Source organism: Anomaloglossus baeobatrachus, chromosome 1 (genome assembly GCF_048569485.1).
Source record: "Anomaloglossus baeobatrachus isolate aAnoBae1 chromosome 1, aAnoBae1.hap1, whole genome shotgun sequence".
NCBI lineage: Eukaryota > Metazoa > Chordata > Amphibia > Anura > Aromobatidae > Anomaloglossus > Anomaloglossus baeobatrachus.
Genome location: NC_134353.1, coordinates 307,695,801 through 307,719,773, shown reverse-complemented (window position 1 = coordinate 307,719,773; position 23,973 = coordinate 307,695,801). Strand labels below are relative to the sequence as shown.

At 41.9% G+C, this 23,973-nt stretch overlaps 1 protein-coding gene across 2 annotated transcripts in view; it reads left to right on the top strand.

Moving 5' to 3' along the window:
• The window catches only part of CCSER1 (coiled-coil serine rich protein 1), a 1,289,205-nt gene that overhangs the window by 191,868 nt on the left and 1,073,364 nt on the right, over window positions 1-23,973 (top strand). For both annotated transcript variants that reach the window (XM_075337134.1, XM_075337126.1), the window contains exons 2-3: window positions 69-1,368; window positions 7,644-7,831. In XM_075337134.1, the coding sequence (XP_075193249.1) occupies window positions 87-1,368; window positions 7,644-7,831 (1,470 nt within the window). In that variant the 5' untranslated portion in view covers window positions 69-86. The remainder of the gene's footprint in view (window positions 1-68; window positions 1,369-7,643; window positions 7,832-23,973) is intronic.

The following is a 23,973-nucleotide window of genomic DNA, read 5'->3' as shown; positions in this document are numbered from 1 at the left end:
CTAAATCCTGCTCTGAATGCGTCTATGCTAAAACATTTACAATTCTGTATTTATTTGTGTTTCTGCAGGCACAAACCTAAGTTCTAATGGGGGACGTAGGAACGAAGCGCTCAGCACTCGTCTCCAGGCTGCCAATATTTAGACGCACTTTAAGCCGTAGACAAGACTCGTTGCCTTCCTCACCTTCTTCTAACAATACAGGCGGACTGCACAGTTCTTCCCCTTCTAGTACTAATTCCAGCTCAGGTAGCACCGGAAAACGCCGAAGTATATTTCGCACTCCATCTTTAAGTTTTCAACATAAAAAAGAAAGTGATCAAAGGTATGAATGTAGTCAAGGTAGAAGTAATTCTGTGGCAGATCAAAATGCACTTAAGAATCTTGATTTGGAAGAGCAGTCTAAGATCAAATTGAAAAGCTCGACATGTATTTCTGGATCAAGTAGAAAGAAAATCACCAGATCTTTTACAGAAAACTTTGAAGGGAAGAAGGAACATTCAAGTCATAAAAATGTGTTCACAAACTGCTTGGGTAAAAGTGAAGATGACTCAGGATTTACAGAGGATCAAACCAGGCGTTCTCTTAAACATTCCTCAAGGAAACTTCTTCCTAGGTCATTTTCATCCCATTACAGGTTCTCCAAACATGGATCTCAGTGTACAACACCTTCACCATCACAAACGTCCGGGTGTAAAGAAGAAGTTCACTCACCTACTGAAACAAAATCTTTGCCTAACAAGTCGGTACAACATAGCACCACGGAAGTAACAGATTGTATAGAATACTCACTGCAGTCACCCCTTATATCAACCGATCATACAACTGCTCCACAGACTCCATCAGACTTCACCTTTATGGATGATTCAGCCTCTGAAGCTGATTCTTTGCCAAACAGTACATATCAGCATTCCAGCAAACAGCATTGCCATTTAGTTCCTACCTCACAAAATGTTGCCAGCCCACTCTCAATTACTAGAAAAGAAGAAAATGGTAAAGGTGTAGCAGAATACAATTCCCAATGTGATGGTTTGGCCTTCACAAGGCCCAAGGTTGAGGCACTTGTGGAAAGAGCTGAGTCAAATCCATCTCTTGTATGCTCTAAACCACTTTTACCCATTTGTGAACTGTCTTCAAGCAATGGTTATAATGTCAAAAATGGTACTGGGGAACAAGAAATAGACAAGACAATATTTCAAAATGGAGAGCACTCTTACTCCACACAAACTTTTCCAAAGAGATCTGAGCCAGCAGTATATCATAAACGTCATGCAACTTCTACTATGCCAAATCATCATTCATTGCAAGAAACAAATGGAATTGCTTCTTTGGAGACACAGTCTGCCATGATTCAGCATGGTCATACTAGAGGTATGCACTCTTCATTATCTTATTCTAGTCTGGGGCTGAAATCAGGAGTAAAAATTTGCACCACACAAGCATTTGTTTCAGCACTGGAGTAGTGTTTTTAGCCTAAGGTCCTAGTCCCCAATCTTATACTCATCCAACTTTTTTTTTTGGCGTTGCTCTGGTCGCACAGAGCCATCCTGTGATCTGAACTTCTGACCGGCTGGAAGTCTAAAGTTACATCACAAGATTTCAATGCAAATCTTTGCAAGCCAAAATGATGCTCTCATAGACTTGTATTTAGTTGTGACCTCCATGAAGCACTGGAGCAGCTGGTAGGTCACAAACTGGAGAAAACTGACCAGAACAACGGTGATAGAAGATGAAGAAGCTGGAGGGAATTTAGATTTAAAATACCACACCAGTGGTGAGTTAAAAAAAATGCTTGAGTGGTGCTTTAAGGAAAGGGAATTTATCCACTATCCATTAGATAATTACGTAATTGGAGGCTAGGAAAAGCTAGGGATTTTACATTGAATGATCACAAACTGATCTAAGATAAGAAGGTGGCCTGAGCATAATCTTCCACTGCCACCCTTTCACTTTTGACATATTGTTCAAATGTTACAATAATACAGTGTAACATTAAAGGGAACCTATCAGGGGCAATATGCACCCTGGACCACGAGCAGTTCTGGGTCTATATTGCTAATCCCTGCCTAACTGTCCCTGTATACACTAGCATAGATAAAGAGATCTTTAGAAAAAGTATGTCTAAAGATCTTTTATGATATGCTAATGAGTACAGAGACAAGATGCAAGGGTGTTAGTTCCTGTGCTCATTCCACCCTCTTAGCATTTTAACACACCCAAAGGGGCATGCTAATGTGCTATTCAATGCAGCATCACCAGCAGTGACACGCATACCTGTGTCCACTGTGACCGCTGATCAGAAATCCCGGCACTTCCGGTCATGCACACTAGACCTCTCTGAAGCCCCGGGACTTGTACACCCGGCTTCATACTGCGCATGATTGGAAGTGCCAGGCATTGATATCAGCAGACACAGGTACACGTGTCAGCACTGGTGATGCTGCATTGAATAGTATGTTAGCACTCCCCTGCTGAGAGCCCAGGAACTAACACCCTTGCAACTAGTCCCTGCACTCTTTAGTATGTCGTAAAAGATTTTTAGAAATACATTTTCTAAAGATCCCTTTATCTATGCTACTATATACAGGGACAGTTAGGCAGGGATTAGCAATATGTACCCAGGACTGTTCATGGTTCTGGGTGCATATTGCACCTGACAGGTTCCCTTTAACATGTTTGTAATGTGCCCAAATGACACTGCCAGTCATTTGCCTAAATTTTGGCCACCAGCTGATGGAAATAAAGTAGGGATTGAAGCTTCTGTCTACCTATGGATTTAGCTCCAAGTGGAATAAGCAGTCCAAGCTCCAGGAGCCCTTGTCATTAATGCTATTGAGGACAAAAACTACTTACTAAAACATCAAAGTCAGAAAAGGTGATAGGTTCTCTTTTAGTCCTTCTTTAAAATAATATAAAACGCCTTTAATATTTTATTGTGCCATTTTAAGTGTAGACTAACAATACATGAGCTCTGACTTCTCTTTATTAGGACACTAAAGCCAGTTTGATAATCACTTTAGCTTAAACACACTCTTTCATTAGTATGCTTTTATCTAAAGTTAGTTAAGATGGAATCAAGTGGCAAAGGCAATGACTGCCTTCTTCCAAGTAATAAATCCTTTATGTAAATAAGGAATACACCAAGCTAATAAAATATACATAGAACAGACGGTTCGAAGTTCTTCCCTTCCCAAACTATTATGTCTGAGCAGCATCACAGTTCTTTCATCTAGAGTAGAAGCATCTATTTTAATTAGATTTTCACATTTATATTACCCACTAATGATTTCTACCCCGTGGCAATCTAAAATTGCCATAAACTCGCACTATTGTCTGTAATTAGAATACCAAACGTGTTTTCAGTCCTAATTAAATATAAACCAGGTGAATTATTTGATATTTAGTGTCATAGATTATATGCCAAGATAGTTTATCAACCTATCAAAAGGCGCTCAGTTGATGCCTAGCTAATTCATACATCAAAGGATAATTAAATAAGATTCACTTTAGCATTTTTTTTTGGATTCTAAATTTTTTTGTTGTGTGTAAGAATTTGTTGCGAGAGCTGCAAAATGGCCCATTTATTTCTTGTGACAGTAAAAGCCCCATTTAGTTTTCTGTTTTCCTGCAGGAACTGTAAAAAAAGATGACCTGAAACTCACAAACCCATTGGTCATTGAATAGATGTGACCTCTCTTAGCTTTACCATTAATTTTGCTAAGGATTTCAACCAATTTCTTGAGACAATAGTGCAACATGCTAATACTACATTTGAGAGGCTGTAAGACATATCATAACTCTGAGGAGCCACACATAAGCACATAGAGGCCAATTCATAATGATCGGCATTGTACACACCAGTCTTAGTGGAATAAAATGCATCTAAGGCTATGTGCGCACTAGAAATGTGAAGTTTCTCAAGAAAATTTCTTGAGAAACTTCTGCCAGTGAAAGATTTCCGGACCTGCGGAAAAAATCCGCACCAAATCTGCATGCGGTTTTGCCGCGGATTTGCCGCGGATTTGCCGCGGATTTACCGCAGGTTTGTCCCTGCAATAAATAATAAAGATAATCGATAGACAGATAATGGATAGAGGGAAAGATGGATAGATGAATAGATGAATAGATAGATAGATAGAGGGATAGATGGATAGATAGATAGAGGGATAGATAGATAGATGAATAGATGAATAGATAGATAGATAGATAGATAGATAGATAGAGGGATAGATGGATAGATAGATAGAGGGATAGATGGATAGATAGATAGATAGATAGATAGATAGAGGGATAGATAGATAGATAGATAGATAGATAGATGAGAAAAACCTATATAATGTTCCACCTCCCTGCATTTTCTAAGCTGGCACCCTTTAGTGACTTTCATGTGGCACTAAAGGGTGCTTAGCCTTGTATTTAGCCATAAAATAAATAAATAATTAAAAAAAAACGACGTGAGGTCCCCCCATTTTTTGTAGCCAGCTAGGGTAAAGCAGACGGCTGCAGCCTGCAGACCACCGCTGGCAGCTTCACCTTGGCTGATAATCCAAAACAGTGGGCACCCCACGCTATTATTTTAAATTATATAAATAATTTAAAACAAAAAACGTGCGGTCCCCCCCATATTGGATCACCAGCCAAGGTAAAGCGGACAGCTGGGGTCTGATATTCTCAGACTAGGGAGGTCCACTGTTATTGGACACTCCCCAGCCTAAAAATAGCAGGCCGCAGCCGCCCCAGAAGTGGCGCATCCATTAGACGTGCCAATCCTGGCGCTTTGCCCCAGCTCATCCCGCGCCCTGGTGCGTTGGCAAACGGGGTAATATATGGGGTTGATGCCAGATGTGTAATGTCACCTGGCATCAAGCCCTGGGGTTGGTGAGGTCAGGCGTCTATCAGATACCCGACATCACCAACCCAGTTAGTAATAATTAAAAAATAGACAACAAAAAAAGTTTTATTTGAAAAAACACTCCCCAAAACATTCCCTCTTTAACCAATTTATTGAAAAGAGCACAATCAATTCCACGTCCGGCGTAATCCAATAAGGGGGGGGCACGGCGATCCATACCATAGTCGCTGTCCCAGTCAATGAAGAACAGAATGTTCCCCATTGGCTGGGAGAGCAATGCAGTGACCTGAGCTAACATCAATAGGTCAGCTCAGGTCACTGCAGGGGATGACGAGCGCTGCCATCAGGAGCATAGATGAGATCATTACCTTCTGTGATCATCTCCTGTACTGCTGACGTCAGCGCTGTCACTGACTTCTATGCCCGCCGCGTTGTCAGACGTATCGCGAGAGCCCGTGACGTCACCGCTAGTGACAGTCTCGGGCCGCTCGCGAGACGGGCATAGACAGCATTGACCGCGGTGACGTCAGGAGGCAGGAGATCGTCACAGCAGGTAATGATCTCCCCTCCTGACAGCAGCGATCGTCATCCCCGCGGCTCCCAGCACTGCAGGATGTCAGTGTCTGCCTGCGCTGCCGCGTGACAGGCTGCTGACACTGCGGGCAGACACTGATACCCTGCAGTGCAGTGTCAGTGTCTGCCTGTGTCAGTGTCTGCCTGCGCTGCAGCGTGACAGGCTGCTGACACTGCGGGCAGACACTGACACCCTGCAGTGCAGGCAGCTGCGAGGCCGGAGCAGGACACAGACTGCACGGGATAGACCTGGAGGTCGCACGGAAGCGCTTCTGTGCGGCGTCCAGGGAATGTGACGTGTGTATTTAATCTGCTCCGCCTCCTCTTCCTGGCATAATGACATCGCTTCCTGCAAAACCGCAGGCAGCGATGAGCATTCCCGCAGGTAATTCGCGGCTATTCCGGTGGTATACCGCACATCATTGCTACCTGCGGAATACCCCCGGAATACCGCAGGTACCTGCGGAAATTAATGGACATGCACATTTTCTCAAGAAAGTTTCTCGAGAAAATTTTCTCAAAAAATTTTCTTGAGAAAAATCCGCACAGTGCGCACAGCTATTTTTTTTTCTCATTGAATTTCATGGGAAATGTCTGCACAAAGATTGCAGACATTTCTCAAGAAATTTCCGGGGCAAATCCGCGGGTAAATCCGCGGGAAAAATGGTCTAGTGCGCACATAGCCTAATTCTTTAAAGGGAACCTGTCAGGTCCCATATGCCCTCTAACTTAACAGCAGGGAGATGTGTGGGCCAAAAATCCCTGCCTAACCATCTCTGTCTAATAATATTGTGTAAAAACAATGTTTAAAAAAGGATTTGTAAGTTACGTTTTCCCTATGCTAATGAGAACTGTGAATAGACGCAAGGGCGTTGTTTCGCCCCAATTAGTCGGCCTCTTTTCATGTTATGATGCCCCTGTGGTCATGATAACATATTTTCCATGATCCAATGTCACTGCTAGCTCATGGAAATCTCTCACATGCGTGCGTCTCAATCCCATAGTGTCACTCGGGTATTTGCTTCTCAGCTTCAGAGGACCACTGCGCATGGTCGGAAGTGCAGGAGACTTCAGACTATACGTAGTGCGCTTGTAAAGCTGATAAGCATACACCCAGTTACCGAGGCCAACCATAGTTTTGGGAATTAGACAAGCGAATGCTGGAGATTTCCATAAGCTGGCAGTGACGTAAATCAAGTTACCATGCACAAAGGGGCGTCATAACACTGAAAGAGGGCAGACTAGTAGAGGCATAACAGTGCCCTTGTGACTAGTCAAATCTCTCATTAGCATAGGGAAAACGTAACTTATAAATGTTATTATTAAACATTACTTTTACACATTATTATTACATTGGGCCAGGGATCTTTGGCCCACACATGTTCCTACTGCTAGGTTAGAAGGCATATGGGACCTTACAGGTTCCCTATAAGAGCCAAATGCATCTTAATGAATATCTTACAATTTCCATGTGCCACTACCAGAAGTGTTACAACTTGTGTACATTTCTGGAATAAGTTATGCCAGTAAAGTAGGGTAACTTTTCATGAATTAGATGAGCGGATGAGACTAGGCGCTATCACAATCATTTTGGCAAGCTTCACCAATAATGGAGTAAAAATGCCAAGAAAATGCACAAATATTTTGTGCAACTTCCAACTTGTGCAACAATTTGAAACTTTTAATGTGTTTATACCACAATTCTGGAGCAAACATCTTAATAAGCAAGGTTCATGATACATGAAACAACTAACAACAGAGAATTGCTAAATTATGTTTGTTTTTAACAAAGCTTCTTTCTACATCACACATCTCAGGATATGTTGAGTCAGATGAAAGGTATACAAGGACGTATTTGTACGTGGGCAACATAATCTTTATATTTACAAAGGAATAGTTTATCTAGTGTTCCCAAACAGTGTGGAAGAAGCAAGATTTACAGGGTGCTCAACGGGACGTTCAGATTTGTCTGTATTATGGGGCTCAAAAAATTACTGTGGAAGCTTAAACTGTAGTGAAGGCTCTATGACCAAGGTTACATGGATAAATAACCACATTAAATTATAAGGTGTTGATGAGCCCCATAATTCAGTTATAATGTAATATGGTCAGTTGAGTGCTATATTTCCAGAGACAGAAATGTTTTTATTCTGTTACAACAGAACAAAATGTATTTTCTTTTAACAAACACTTATCAGAACTACCATCTGTGTCTTCCCAGTTAACTATGCCAGTAGTTTCAGCCCACACCGTGACGGGCGGTATTCAGAGAGACGTTTGCGTTCATCCTCGGAGGGCACAGCAGGGGGCAGCAGGATGACATTCAAACCAAAAGAGGGACATTCAGATGAATTGTCTCATTTCCGAAAACAGAGAACAATCTCAACGTCTTCAAAAATGAATAGCATGGTAAGTGAGTAATGTGCTTATTTGATACGTCCTCAAATAAACCCATCTGTTCATGCAATGCAATGTTTTGCCAGTCACCTACATGTTTGAGGTTATCAAAGTAAAACTCATATTGTCCATTGTATCCTAATAGCAGTTGTTGTCACGCTCGGACTAGAGGAGGCCCAGCGTCAGGCCAAAAACACAACTAAATAGGGGAAAAATAAGGACAAACAAGATGTACACTGGGGACGTTTTAACAACGGTGGGCCCTAGCGCTAGTGAGAGGGAAGATTACCTGCCGCTTTACCCTGCACTCCTAGCTAGTCCCCATACAGGTTCCTCACCTGTTTGCCCAGCCGGAACCTGAAGCCCTGAGATGACTCTACAAGAGTCCCTGACTAGGGTATGTGCAGGTGATGGATGCTAGCCTCACCGCTGCACTGAAACAACACACCGGGAAAGGAAGACAGACAGGGGGAAAACACCACAACAGACTGCTGTAGTCAGCACCAGGACTGCAGCCGCACCAGCAACTTCAGCAGAGAGTTTCAGACAGCTCCTTCCAGCTCCAAGACCAGCATCCAAATGAATCAAGAATAACGGGCACCCTCTGCTAGTAGGAGAGGGTATATAAAGGGACTGGGAGTAGTCCAAACTGAAAACACCTGATCAGGAGTCTGAGGCTGCCGCAAAGCAAAGTGACATTAACCCTTTCTATGCCAAAAGAAAGAAAAGTACATTTAAATAGCAGCGTCTCACCAGGTAAAGTGAGACTCAGACCTAGAACTGTCACTAATCTCTTACAGCAGAAAGACGACCGTAACAGTTGTACAATAATGATCCACAAACTAGAACTATGAAGTGAATAAAGTGCTATGCACAAATATACTCCAAAAAGTATAATTTATATTGATATTAAAGGCCCCTAGACACCACACAGTAGAGTTAAGCTGGCCAAACTTGACCACTTGCCTTTTGCTTAATTTAAAGGTACATTTAAAAAAATATTGTACATTATGCTCTGTGATGCCTATTGTTTGCTTGTGAAGTGGTGTAAAATGTAGACATTTAAAAAACATCATGGCCTGAAGTCTTCCAGCACTCATTTTGGCCTTCCGTAGGTATAGCACAGTGTGTAAGTTTGCATGTAAAGTTGTTTCAACAAATTGATCATTTATAATGAAGCAACAAAAAAAGTTTTAGTTAGTTTTTTTTTAACTTCAATATATTATTGTATTATAATTTTCTCTTATATCTACTATATTATTTTGTTTCCAAAATCAAGGTTTAACATTCAGAAGGGTTGTTAAAACCTTGACAATAGCTAATTGTTAAAATTCTTTTCAATAACCAAAGAATTATCGTTCATGTCCCTTCTGTTCTTGAAAACTGGAAGTTGATGCTTTTGGTAACTTCTTTGCTTTTCCATTTGCGCCGGTTTATATAAAACTCAAAAGGAAGCTGAGCAGTTGTTGAATGAGATGAAGCATGAAACTTTTCTCCATTTGCCAAATGTTCCTAGATTTCCCATGAATATAACATGAGGCAACCATGCCACAATTGCATTGTATGAACCAGCCATTTTTTACATCATATATTTCTAGACATTACATCTATATTGAATGATAGAAACATAAAGAATATAGAAAAAACATGGAAAGGTATTCTACACATTTTGAAAGTTAAGGATTAATGATGAGCAAGCAGTACCATGCTCAGGTGCTCGGTACTCATAACGAGCAGATGGATGTTCGGATGGGCACACTTGAGTACCTGAGTATAATGGAGGTCAAAGGAGAACTCAAGCATTTTTGTAGGAACTCTTTCCGAAAATGCCCCAATTCCCTATTGATTTCCTTTATACCCAGGTACTCAAGTTGGGCACCTCCGAGCATTGAACTGTTCATTACAAGTACTAAGCACATGTGGATTGTAGTGCTCGCTCATCACTAGTAAGGATCATATAAAACAAATAAAGCTATTAAAACTTACAATGATTTAATCATTGAACTGTTAGCTCTTCTACTGGGAAGAGGCAAATGTTGATTGTTCAGAAAGGGTAAGGCCAATACTAGTTTTTCTGCAGCCTTAAGTGGAAATTAAAATGCCGCCCTCAACCCTTTTGGCGACAAAAAGAAAATACAAATCTAAAATTGTCTTTATTTGACTTGAATTTACTACCTTCATTATGGATTTTATGAGAATGTTCCAGAAAATATAAGTATGTCATCAAGAAAATTATTGCAATTTGACACCTTTTGTTATACACAAGTTTATTTCCTTTGTGTATATTAGAACAACACAAAAATAACCCTTAGAAAAACAACAAATTTCACATAATTTCAAACAAGACCCCAAAAAATGGGTCGGTCAAAATTGTTGGCAGCCTCAGCTTAATATTTGGTTGCACACCCTTTGGAAAAAAATAACTGCAATCAGTAACTTCCCATAACCGTCTCTTAACCTCTTACATTTCTCAACTGGAATTTTGCACCACTCTTCTTTTGCAAACTTCTCCAGGTCTCTCATATGAAGGGGGCCTTCTCCCAAGAGCAATTTTAAGATGTCTCTACAGGTTTTCAATGGGATTTAGATCTGGACCCATTGATGGTCACTTAAGAACTCTCCAACGCTTTGTTTCCATCCATTTCTAGGTGCGTCTTGAAGTACGTTTGGGATCACTGTCCTGCTGGAAGACCCATAACCTAGGACGCAAACCCAGCTTTTTAACCCTGGGCACCACATTGCGACCCAAAATCATTTTGTAATCTTCAGATTTCATGATACCTTGCACACTGTGAAGGCACATAGTGGATGTTGTTGCTGGACATCTCCTTAATTTACATTTATGAGGATTAGGTCTAGCATACAGAACAGGAAAAGTGGTACTGTGCAGTGTATATATACAGAATAATGCACATACTGAGAATTACACCTGGTATACAGAACAGAAAAAGTGGTACTGTGCACTGCAGTATGCATATATTTAGTGTATGTACACATATACATAATAACAGCAAGTACTGAGTAATGCAGCATCTATATAGGACAGGAGAGGTTTACACCACACATACAGCTCCATACTATATGCTACAATATGCAGAACTCCACACTATATACTGTGTTAAAGAATATACAGTGCATAACACAATACTATATAAACATCTCTACACTATGTACTATATTGCACTATATTATGCATTGCACTATATTATGTTGCATACATCACATAGGAGACATAGGAGACACTGCGACTGGTGCATGCATATTACTGCAACTGCTGTATATCCATCACATTGGGGACACTATCATGATGTATATGCACCACATAGGAGATGCTGCAACTGCTGTATATACATCAAGTGGGAGACACTGCAACTGGTCCATATAAATTCCATAGGAGACACTGCCATAGATCACATAGGATGCAATGTAAAAGCTATATATATATATATATATATATATATATATATATATCTGTGTGTATATGTGACGCCCTGGCCTATCAAGTCGTCACAGGCTATTGTGCAACCTGCCCTTCAGCACAGTTTCCAATCCTCCTTGGTTACGGATCCCTGTTCTTTGTTGTTGCTAAGATCAGAGCCAGTCAAAACACTAGGAACACTTTACACCATATCCACCAGACACACCATTGGGGGCCTGAAGGGAATAGGGCCGCCCACTTGGGGGGTTGGTAGGGGAAAGTGAAAAAGTGAAAGGTGAAGAAGGGGAGAAGTAAAATGGAGTGGAAGGAATAGGAGGTAGAGCGTGACTCTCTGAGAGGGAGAGGTCACTGGCAAGGAGCAGGGCTCCTGAAGTCTCCTAGGTGGCAGACGTTGGTCTGGCCTGGTAGGAGCTGGAACCCCGGTCGCAGGGGATGATGCCAAGGGGCACGGATTGCTGAGGAGGGCAGCCGGCGGCCTTGAGCCATCTCTGGGCAGGGGCCAGGGCATGACAGGGTACGCGGACACTAGGCCAGGAAGTAGCTTCAAGAGTCCTGGTAATTTACCCGATGGGGGTGAAGTTTTAAAGATTCATCCCTCACCCGTTCCAAAATCGGGGTACTAGCGCACCGATGGTATAGGACTTTTCCCAAAAACACAGTTTATCAAATCCCAAGCGTAAACCCTGAGAGCAAGCTCACTCCGTTAGCCATACGGGTGAGCGAGACCCAATTAGTTCCATACTATAGGGTCCAACAGTGAGAAGGTGCCACGGAAAAGGTCCTAGGCTAACAAGCAACACCAAGGGTACGAATCTAAGCATGCTCCCTCCTGGCTGCAGTGGTGCTCAGAATTCTGGTTTACAAGCTGTCAGTGTCAGTATCCTTGGACTGAGTGAGTACGCAGAGGCCCTTTCCCTTCCCAATGGCACCACTTCACTGCCATCACCGGGCCCCGGGGCACACAACCCCCTACCCACGGAGGGGTTAAACACCTTGCTGCCATTCCACCGCCACCGGGGTCCCCAACAGCAGCAGTGGTACTCCACCTTACCATGCACCGTGGGTGGCGTCACAAACTTCTAACTCCCTCTGTACACACTCCGTTTTTCAAACTCGAGTGTCCGCACAAACCCCCTGAGACCGGAGACCCCTTGTGCCACCGCGGTTCCGGATCCGAGCACACGGGGGCTGTACATATATATACAGCAAGACTCTGTGACTGCTGTATATACATCATATAGGAGACACTGCAACTTCTAAATATACATCACATACGAGAAACTGTAACTGCTGTATACACACCATATAGAAGACACTGTGACTTTTGTATATACATTACATAGAAGACATTGTAGCTGCTGTATATACATTATATAGGAGACACTGTGACTGCTGTCTATACATTATACAGTATAGGAGACACTGCAACTGCTGTATATACATTATACAGAAGACAGCAACTGCTGTATATATTCATATAGGAAACACTGTGGCTGCTGTATATACTCACATAGAAGACACTGTGACTGCTATATATACATTATATAGAGACAGTGTAACAAGTATATCCTATATACATCCCATTGGTGGCACTGTAACAACTACTATAACATACATTATATAGTAGACTTCGACTGCTGTGTATACATTATACAGAAGACACAGTGACTGCTGTAAGTACATCACATAGGAGACACTGTGATTGCTGTATTGTGATTGCTGTATATATATTTCATAGGAGACACTGAAACTACTGTAAGTACTTTATATAGAAGATACTGCAAATGCTTTACATATTATATAGGATTTTGTGACTGATATACTGTATATACATTATGTAAGAAATACAGATTACATAACATGTTAGATGTCCTTACACACATACACAATGATAGTAAGGTCAGCCCAACCACACTTTTTTGAATTGTTTTCCTTGGTACATAGGCTGTATAAGCCCAGTGTTTGGCAAGGACTAGACCGCTGTCTGCAGTGCTACTTTCACTTTATTGATTGATGCAAGCTATCAAGGCTGTTTTAGAGCATACATATTGGGATATATGGTACAAGTCCAGAGAGCCCATTCCTTTGGATGTAGAAATAAGGTGTTTGACCTCATAATTCCCATTTTGTTTGTTCACTACTGTTATATCACAATATTTTCATTGTGGATTTGAGCTCCATTTATTATGATAACGTGCAATTTCTAAGTGGAAACAGCTTTACATATTAATTACAAATGTGCCTGGGAAATGACCACTGAGACTTCATGTCTGTGTAGCTGATATATGAGCTGCACCCAGATATCTACATGATTAACCTTCGTCTTAATATGAGCTTTGTTTAAATCATTTCTAGAGCGCGGTGAATTGGATAAACTTCAGTTCCATTTCATTGAAACGGACACCAAGGATTTCAAAAGCATATGAGAAAACTAGCAGTGTGTATTGTGGCCTGCAATGTTAAATAGCCACAGGGAAAATTTCATTTATCTTCATTTAGTTTAGTAGCTTTTAGGAGGACACTTAATGGCACTGATCGTTAATAGATAAATGATATACTGCGGGTAAATGACTGGTTTTCTCATCTTTACTGGTTTATTCGAGCATCAGATCTGTATAATTAATTGGCAGACTTGTGTGAAAACATTTCATGTCACAGCTGTGTCTTTTCCCCAATTGCATAGCATATTAACCTTCGTTTTGCAGCCAGAGACTTCAGCCACCATATCCCTAAATACATAGCTTATTAGTATTTTCTAAATCTAGTAATATGTACTAGTATTAACAAAATAACATCATTTGGCAGCATCGTTTGGCAAAACACCTTAACGTTCTTTGATGAAGAGCGTAAAACCTGGCTTAAGCCTATGGTAAACTGGATGTTCAGCCATTTGTGTAAATAATTAGCCATGTTTACCAGTCGCTCGCAGTGCAGATGCCTGCTGTCGCATTTACACCACGGGTCACTGTTTTGATTACAAAACTGGATCTGAGATGGAATAAAAAGTATCTTTAATGTTAAATAAATGCTTAAATGAAACTTTAATTCCTACATACACGGTCTAAAAATACATCTATGTACAGATTATTGGAGTGTTGACTGTAATACTCTTTACACAATATTGTTAGCTCATTTGCATGGTTTATGACTACCAATTGAGTTGGCCTTATGGCTCCCTACACTTTAGGTGAAAGTTATCTGATTGGGTCACCATCTAATGTATATGGGGGTCTTTTAACTCTCCCCCAACACTTGATGTCAAGTTAGGAGATTTGGGCCACACTAATTTTTGGTCTGCAGGCAGACATATCACTGAGTTTGGCAACAGCGTACTGCACTCTTCTCATAGAGAACACATGAGCACTTAGGTGAGCTGAGCTGAGCATTCATCAGTATGAGGGAGCCGGTAGGTTTATTTGTTGTTTATCAAAGGGAACCTGTCACCAGGGTTTTCGCTTATGAGCTGCGCCCACCACCAGTGAGCCCTTATATATAGCATTCCAGAATACTGTATATAATAGCCCAGGCCGCTATGTATAATGTAAAAACTACCTTTATAATACTCACCAAGGGGGCAGTTCGGTCCGATGGGTGTCGCTGCTGTCAGTCCGGCACCTCCTCCATCTTGTTGGATCACCGACTTCTTGCCCAGCCCCATGTGCCAGACTCATCCTCTGACCTTTTCTCGTGCCTGCCGCATTACAGTACTTGGCTCTGTCCTCAGCAGGGCAGATCAAAGTGTGCTTACGCAGGAGTGCAATGGAGGCCTCTCTGTGAATGACTTAGGACACATCATGCACATAGGGCTGGGCACAAGGACGGCGATCCAACATGATGGAGGAGGCACCGGATTCAGTGCAGCGACACCAATTGGACCAGACCGCCCCTTAGGTGAGTATAATAAAAGTCTTTGTTTATGTTATACAGAGCAGCCTGGGCTCTTATATACAGCATTCTAGAATTCTGTCTACACCATGTTTTAAACTATTATGCAAATTAGATTTGTGTCATAGCAATTCATTTATTTTTTTTCTTTCAATGAAACTCATATATGGTATTGTGTCTCGGAGTTCTTTGGATCACTGAAATCAATCTCAGATATCTGTGATAATTAGTTTGCCAGGTGAGCCCAATAAAAGGAAAACTGAATTTTCCACAATATTAAGCAGGCCACAGTTTTCAAGTAACATGGGAAAGAAAAAGGATCTCTCTGCTGCCGAAAAGCATCAAGTAGTGCAATGCCTTGGACAAAAGATGAAAACATTAGATATTTCACGAAAACGTAAGAGTGATCATCGTACTGTGAAGAGATTTGTGGCTGATTCAGAGCATATTCGTGCTGATAAAGGCAGAATGAGGAAGGTTTCTTCCGGGCAAGTCCATTGGATTAAGAGAGCAGCTGCTAAAAAAGCCATTACAAACCAGCAAACAGACCAGTCACTTGTGAATGTTGTATTACCTCATTGGCTACAGACTGGTCACATGACTATGACATCATCAAAGGTCCTGGTAACTGAACTTTCATTGTCACTGTGCGAGTGTGGCATCACGGCGCACAATCTCCCCACAGGAGTGGGTCAGATGTGTCTATTTCCATGCACCTGAGGCGCTCCTGTCCTGAGAGCATGCAATGCGACACGTAAGTGCAATCATCCCCTCATTGTCAGCCTGCTTCATCGCTCTGTACAGAGAGAGTTGACATGGCAGAGTTGACATTGCTGCACTTGTGGATGTCGGACTAAGGATTGTTTTATAATATAAATGGAGTCTCTAAATTTTTTTTTGTTTTATTTCTAATAAAAACATTTTTCTCTGTGTTATTTTTTTTATCGTTTCCTAGAAATTCATGGTGGCCAAGTCTAACTTGGCGTGACACCATAAATTTTGGGCTTAGTACAATCTGAGAATACAAAGTTGTTATTAACCCCTTCATTACCCAGTGTGCCACCGCCATCAGGGCCACTGGACGAGCCCGGTAAAGTGCCTGAAAATGGCACTAAGAAACAATGCACCATTTAAAGGGCCGGCTGCGGGCTGCCGAGAATCACAGCCCGCAGCTGCCTGGCTTTACCTGACTGGCAATCAAAATATGGCAGGCGCCCAAGCATTTTTTTTAAATTATCTTTTTAAATAGCTAAAAAAAATTAATGGGCTTCCCTGTATTTTGATTGTCAGACTGGTATTTTCAGAAAATAAATACAAAATTTATTGGCTTGAAAATTTGGAGACATCTTGTCAGTAGTTTACAGAATAAAAGAACAATCTCCATTTTACTCAAAAATATATATACACACATATATACCGTATTTTTCACTTTATAAGACGCACTTTTGTTCCCCCAAATTTTGGGGGAAAGTAGAGGGTGCGTCTTATAAGCCGAATATACGGGGGGTATATATATATACACTGCAGGGTCCAGGGGAGGTGGGGGCGCTGCTGGGGGCAGGTGAACGCTGCGGGCTGCAGCCTTTGATCTCCTGCTCCCGCTCATATAATATGTACAGCCACTGTCCATCTCCAGTGGTGCTGAAATCGCACCACAGTGACGGGCTGGGGGAGCAGTGCATATTATATGAGCCTTCGCCCCCTGTGATGGCACATGCCCCCCCTGTGTTAGATATGGCCCCCATGCTGCTACTCATTCTAAAATAAAAAAGCTTTACTTACCCCCTCCAGCGTTTCTCCCTGGTGTCCCTGCTTCCACTGTGATCAGGCACGCAGAGATCTCAGTCTGCTGTGCCGATCACATGACCGGCACGAAGAACCAGGAAGTGGAGGAACAGAAGCACGGAGGGAGACAGGAGGGAGATCAGCACTGCAGGAGGTAAGGAAAGAGTGTTTTATTCTACTATGGGCAGCAGCCTGGGGGTGATATCTAACACAGGGGGACTTGTGCGATCTATAGGGGCCATGGGCAGCACCATGGGGGTGATATCTAACACAGGGGGATTTGTGCGATCTATATAGGGGCCATGGGCAGCACCATGGGGTCGATATCTAACACAGGGGAGGTGTGCCATCTATAGGGGCCATGGGCAGCACTATGGGGGTGATATCTAACACAGGGGGACTTGTGCGATCTATATAGTAGCCATGGGCAGCACTATGGGAGCGATATCTAACACCGGGGAACTTGTGTGATCTATATAGGGGCCATGGGCAGCACTATGGGGGCGATATCTAACACAGGGGGACTTGTGCGATCTATAGGGGTCATGGGCAGCACTATGGGGGCGATATCTAACACAGGGGGACTTGTGCGATCTATAGGGACCATGGGCAGCACAGGGGAACGTATGCCATCACAAGGGGGCTATATTCAATATAAGGGGGCCATATCCAGATTAAGGGGGCTAATTTTAGGATGGGGGGCTATGAGGGACATATACCCTATATGATTTGTTAGAGGGACACTGGCATTATAAGATGGACCCCATTTAACATTAAAAAAAAAAAATTCTCTTTTCCTTCACCAAATTTGGGGGTGCATCTTATAATCAGGTGCGTCTTATAAAGCGAAAAATACGGTGTGTGTGTATATATATATATATATATAGATATATATACATACACACACACACACACACAATGTATATAGTTGTATACAAGTAAATAAATAATTTTAAAAAATGAAGTAGCGCTCCGGTGTATTTTTGATTCTCAGCGCACATAAAGCAGATGGCTAGGGGCTGCCACCCCATTTGCCAAGCTTTACCTTGGCTGGCAATCAAAATACAGTGAAGCCCATTTTTTTTTAGTTATTTAAAAAATATAATTAAAAAAATGTGTGGGCTCCCGCTGCATTTTCTATTGCTAGCTAAGGGTAATCCAAGCAACTACTGGCTGCTAACCCCCACTGCTTGGTGTTACCTTCACTGGCAATGGAAAATCCATTGCCAAGAAAACAAAAAAATATGACGTGGGCTTTGCCATATTTTTGTATGCTAGCCAGGTACAGCAGGCAGGTACGGGCTGCCCTCAACCCCCAGCTGCCTATTTGTACCCGGCTGGGAACCAAAAATATAGGGAAGCCCTTTTTATAATTATTTCATGAATTTCATGAAATAATTTAAAAAAAAAAAAAACAACGTTGGCTTCGCCCAATTTTTGTGTCCAGCCAGGTACAACTAGGCAGCTGGGGATTGGAATCAGCAGTTCAGGGTGGTCCAAGCTTTATGGGCCCCCTTGCTGCGAATTGCAGTGCGCAGCCGCCCCAGAAAATGCCACCTTCATAGAACTGCCATCTTCTGGCACTGTATCCAACTCTTCAGCGACCCTGGTGCCGGGTGGCATGCTGGGTAATAAGGGGTTAATACCAGCTTTCTTTTATCAGCTTCTATAAAGCCTGAGATTGTTAATGTCAGGCCAAGTTTCACTCGGCCATTAAGAACCTCCAATAAAAGGTTAACAAAAGACACCACACAGAGAAAAAATACTTAATTAGAAATAAATACACAGATACACTTAGGAACTCCATCTTTATTACTTACCTCTCACCCCTTCACAATCCTAGTCTTCTGCCTTCTTCAACCGATCTAGCTCTGCTATATAAGAAACACGGTGGGAGGAAGAACGCTTCTGCTCCCCGCGCTGTGTAATCGAGCAGAGGCTGCGGGTTGGTAAGCGGTGACATCACTGCTGGCACCATTTCTATAGTCACCTAACAAGCGGGTTACTATGGCAATGGTGATCTCCGATCACCTGATTCCCGGCGCCACTATTATCTGGCTGTGGCATTACAGTGTATGGCAGCCAATCCCTGCATGTAGGCTTACTCTGTAAAGAGCACCAACATGCAGGGAGGGGGAGCTGAGCATGTGCTCGAGCATCTCGCCAGTACTCGGCGCTCGCCGAGTATAATGACTCCTGAGAGGCTCAGACGAGCACCAAGTACTAGCGAGCATACACGCCCATCCCTATTTACTGTCCCTACAGGACCTTGCATCATGTCATAGCCATGTGACCAGTCTGTAGCCAATGAGGTAATACAACATTCACACGTGACTGGTCACATGGCTATGACATCACGGAAGGTACTTGAGTCATTCTGGTTACCGGGAGCGTATAGCGATGAACGAATCAGAAGCGCCAGGAGACAGAGTCTGCAGGACGCGTCGCAGGACCTGTATGTATAATGACAATGTTTATTATTAACTATATTCTTTATTTTACAGCCCCCCCGCCCCATCCCATAACTGTAAAGTCCAAGATCGGTGATCAGACGTAAAATCGTGTTATCTCGATCCCGATCTCGATCTTTACAAAATGATCAGGCTAGTCTCCCCGATCCTAACCATCAGGGGGATGGCCCATCACTAGTTAGGATGTTTTGGATTTAAATAGCTTTTTATTTCAGTGAATGTGACCTCCAAATGCTGCAAATTCTACAAATGAGCATTTTCAGTTCTTTAAAACATATAAAATGTTTAGAAACTCTACCGTGGTTAATAATTTAGAACAGTGCATTTTGAGGTTTTTTTAAAATGTGAAGATTATACTGTTATCATTGGGAGGTTTCTTCAATAAAATTCGATGTATACTCTAACGGGTGGTGACTTTTATTACACTGACTGTCATTTGCACCGACCATTTAGGAAAATCAGAGAAAAATATAATATGCATAATAATTTGAAACTCAATAAGAGCTCAATGGTGGTGGCCACAGCTCATGAGGGAAAATCCTGGTGACAGGTTCCCTTTAATGGATTAGTAGTGGGGAGTCAGGAGAGTTAGCAGTTTATCATTTTACCCATTCATGGATTAGTAGTAAAGTGCACAGTAATATCGCTATCTTAACTAAGTGAATACATTGATATTATATACACTGAATATGTCAAACATTTTAATATCCATACAGATGTGTCACACAGTTAAGAAAGGCAAAACATGCTCAGGAACACACTAGGGCAGAAAAAAGAACAAATGAGAGTTAATAAATTCACAAAGAGGAAGTATTCTAACAAAAAACACTCTGGATACTTACTAAGGCTACATGTGCATCCTGAGTATTTGGTTCAAAACTTTTCTGCACCAAATCTGCATCTTCTGGCCAAAAAACACACCAAAAATGCAGCAAATTTTTACCCATTTTTTTGTGCATTTTTGCTATGTGTTTTCAAAATTAAGTCAATGGGTGAAAGGGCCGAAATACGCAGGCAAAAACTCACCAACAATTAACAAACATGAGATTATTTTCTGCACCAAATATGCAAGGAAAAAAAACAACCTGTGCACTACACTTCAGAATGCTCATTGACTTTGCTGACTGCTAGCATAAGGATAAGGATGTTTGAGAAGGACACCAAAAATTAATTTTTTAGTCTGCACCCCCATTTTAATTCCACCCTGCATGGTTTCACCTCCTCATCCACATGGCTAGGAGGCGGAGACTTCTCTCAAGCCTCACTTGTGGAGCTTGGATGCTTTAAAATCTGTCATCTCTGGTGAAACAGCGCCGGCTATAAGCTTAACACTGCTTTGCCTGTGATTGCTGGTCCCTGTAAGTGTTTCCTGATACGTCCTTCCCCTGTGCTCTGTCTGTGTTCCGTTCCACCTCCTTCCTTCCCACAATAGCCCCAGTCGTTCCCCCTTCTCCTACCTCCCCACTCGGTTGCTTCCTCTGGTACTGACCTCAGCCTTACCTTGACCCTGCTTTTGCTCGTTCCTCCAGTCGTCTTTCTCACCGTACTGTGTATGACCTGGCCTGCCTGACCTTCCCCTGCATGCCCCGTGGCCTCTGTATTCTGGCTGACTCTACAGGGCAGTGCTCCAGCACACACTGTGTGTCCACCTCCATGCTGCTTCAGCTCTGTGTAGTGTTTTTTCCTACAGGGCCCCAGCTCACCCTGGTGGTAGCCTGACACACCCACAAAGTTTCAACTTCCTCACAATCTTCACTTTCCGTTTGTGTTGCTTTCATAATATTTTCTTTCATATCACTCCCAACACAAAATCATGCTCCTTTCTCCTTTTCTATTTGCTTTATCTTTCCAAAAAAGAAGATTTACAATTATAACCAATCAATTTAAGCTTCCAACCAAATCTCAGCAACAGTGACCACCTGAATGTGTTCCTCCGGTAACAAGGGCTTAGGCTCTTCAATTTTGCTTGCGAGGCTCATGGCATTTGTGAACATACACTCTAAGCTTCCATCCAGTTTTTCACATTCACTTCCAGAAATGTCAGCACTGAACTTTTGTGTTTGTAAGACAGGGATTTTCCTGTACATTACCCAAATCGTTCCAGTCCACTTCTCCGTGAACCAATATAGTCTGAGTCTTCTCTAACCTATCTTCTCCTTTAACTTCTGTGCCATCCTCCCCCTCATCTTTAGTTATTTTCTGTTTTGTCCTCCACATCATTCTGGCTAGAATTTTTCCCTCAGAACATTTTCTCCCCTTCATTTAAATGCAATTTATTTAAAGAATACAGAATATCCCTGAATTAAATGTTGCCTATGCTCTATGAACTGAAATTCTTCTACTCTAGACCAAGTCTTAAACCATGCATTTAACTTCTTATGCTCCTACTTTACTTCTACCGTTCCTATGTTACGCATGGCACATGCAATGTTTCAGAGAATATCACCTTGGAGGTCCTTCTTTCAGCTTGAAATTTTTCTTAAGCATCCTTCACCTACCAACTATTAGTTCTCACATAGACCCCCAACAACTGGATCATCAAAATCTACTCCCACATCTCAGTAGTTTTTCAACGTATTCCACAATATAATGAACCCTGACAGCAGAGAGACAGCAAACTATTTGGTTGTGATGGTAACAGATTATTCTACCTGTTTTCCTACTTCTAGAATATACTATAAAATATGTCTTGTCCTACCTACATTACCATCCCTTCCCTTCGGCTATTACATGGGCTGTTCTCTTAGCTGTAGGGTTGAGTAGTATTCATTAAAATTCCAATTTTTGATACATCATCACCTAGTTTGGTAAATTTGCTTAGGAATAAAGAAACAGGAGTGGCTTTCATTTTCTTAATCCTCTTTTCACTCCCCCTTACTACAGTAATCCAACTATTTGTCTACTCACCCAGTTTTCACCCTCCATGTCTACCCCATTAATTGCCTGCTCTGTGAGCAGAATGCTCCTCTCAAGATTGTCAATCCTTACCATTAATATAATGTATAATCCAGCTCACCGTCTCTTAAGCGGGCTTTTCACGCTGCAACATCGCTAGCCGTCGCACGCACATACCTGCTCTGCAACATTGCTCTGGCCGGCGAACCGCCTCCTTTCTAAGGGGGCGGTTCGTTCAGCGTCACAGCGATGTCACTAAGCGGCCACCCATTCAAAGCGGAGGGGCGGAGATGAGCAGGATGAACATCCCGCCCACCTCCTTCCTTCCTCATTGCTGGCGGGACACAGGCAAGGAGAGGTTCCTCGTTCCTGCAGCATCAGACGTAGCGATGTGTGATGCCACAGGAATGAGAAACAACATCGCTACTGCAGCAGCAACGATAATTGGGAAGAGGGGGGCATGTCACCGATTAGCGATTTTGAACGTTTTTGCGATGATTCAAAATCGCTAATAGGTGTCACACGCAATGACATCGCTAACGCGGCCGGATGTGCGTCACAAATTCCGTGACCCCAACGAGATCGCTTTAGCGATCTCGTAGCGTGTAAAGCCACCTTTAGTTCCAGCTCATCATGGAGTCCAGGATTCACCTTTGCCGGAGCTAATAAATCCAGGGCAGAAAAAAGGGAGGAATGCAGCTCTTCATGTGATTTTTTTTTTTTAAGATTATTCCAGTGAATTGCATTATAGACAAATCATAATTGCATGAGTAACATATCCCTTGGGTACAATTTCATGACTAATCAAAATTAATGTTTCAATTTGTACAATGGCTCAGTTTTATGTCAAACTGCAAGAACATAAATTAGATTTCTGTTACCCAATTCTCCAAGCACTTTCAAATACCAAAAATTAAAATTATAGATCAATATATGTGGGGTGGAAAAGATCACCACAATCTTTATATTAGAAAATTACATTGTAATGTTAACTCTAAAGTGTTCACTGAAAGTAAACAATAGTGTCCAACATATTGGATGGAAGTTTTAGAGAGGTGCTGAAAGGGCCTCAAATTTTTTAGTTTGATGCCAAAATAATTCATATGGCACCATTGCATATGGTCAGGACACTAGGATGTCAAGCAAGGCTTGTAATCACCAGACCCTCCTGGAATGGCTGCACTCGAGAGCCAAGAAGGAACTTTGTATTATTGTGGTCAAGCTGCCTTGAGGGTTCTGCAAATCTTTAGATAGAATGATAGATAGATAGATAGATAGATAGATAGATAGATAGAATGATAGATAGATAGATAGATAGATAGATAGATAGATAGATAGGTAGAATGATAGATAGATAGATAGATAGATAGATAGATAGATAGATAGATAGATAGATAGATAGATAGAATGATAGATAGATAGATAGATAGATAGATAGATAGATAGATAGATAGGTAGAATGATAGATAGATCGATAGATAGAAAATAGATATATACAACATAGATACAATGTAACAGAATCTGAGCACAGAAAAGTTGTTTTTGTTTTTTAGATTTTAAGAGGGAAAGTTAAATAACTTGGATATATTTTTCCGGTGAAAACAGCCTCCTACATGTTGGCAAGTGTAGTGGCAGAACTGTTTTTCCCTGCTTGTTGATAAACTAAAGTCCTCTCTGCC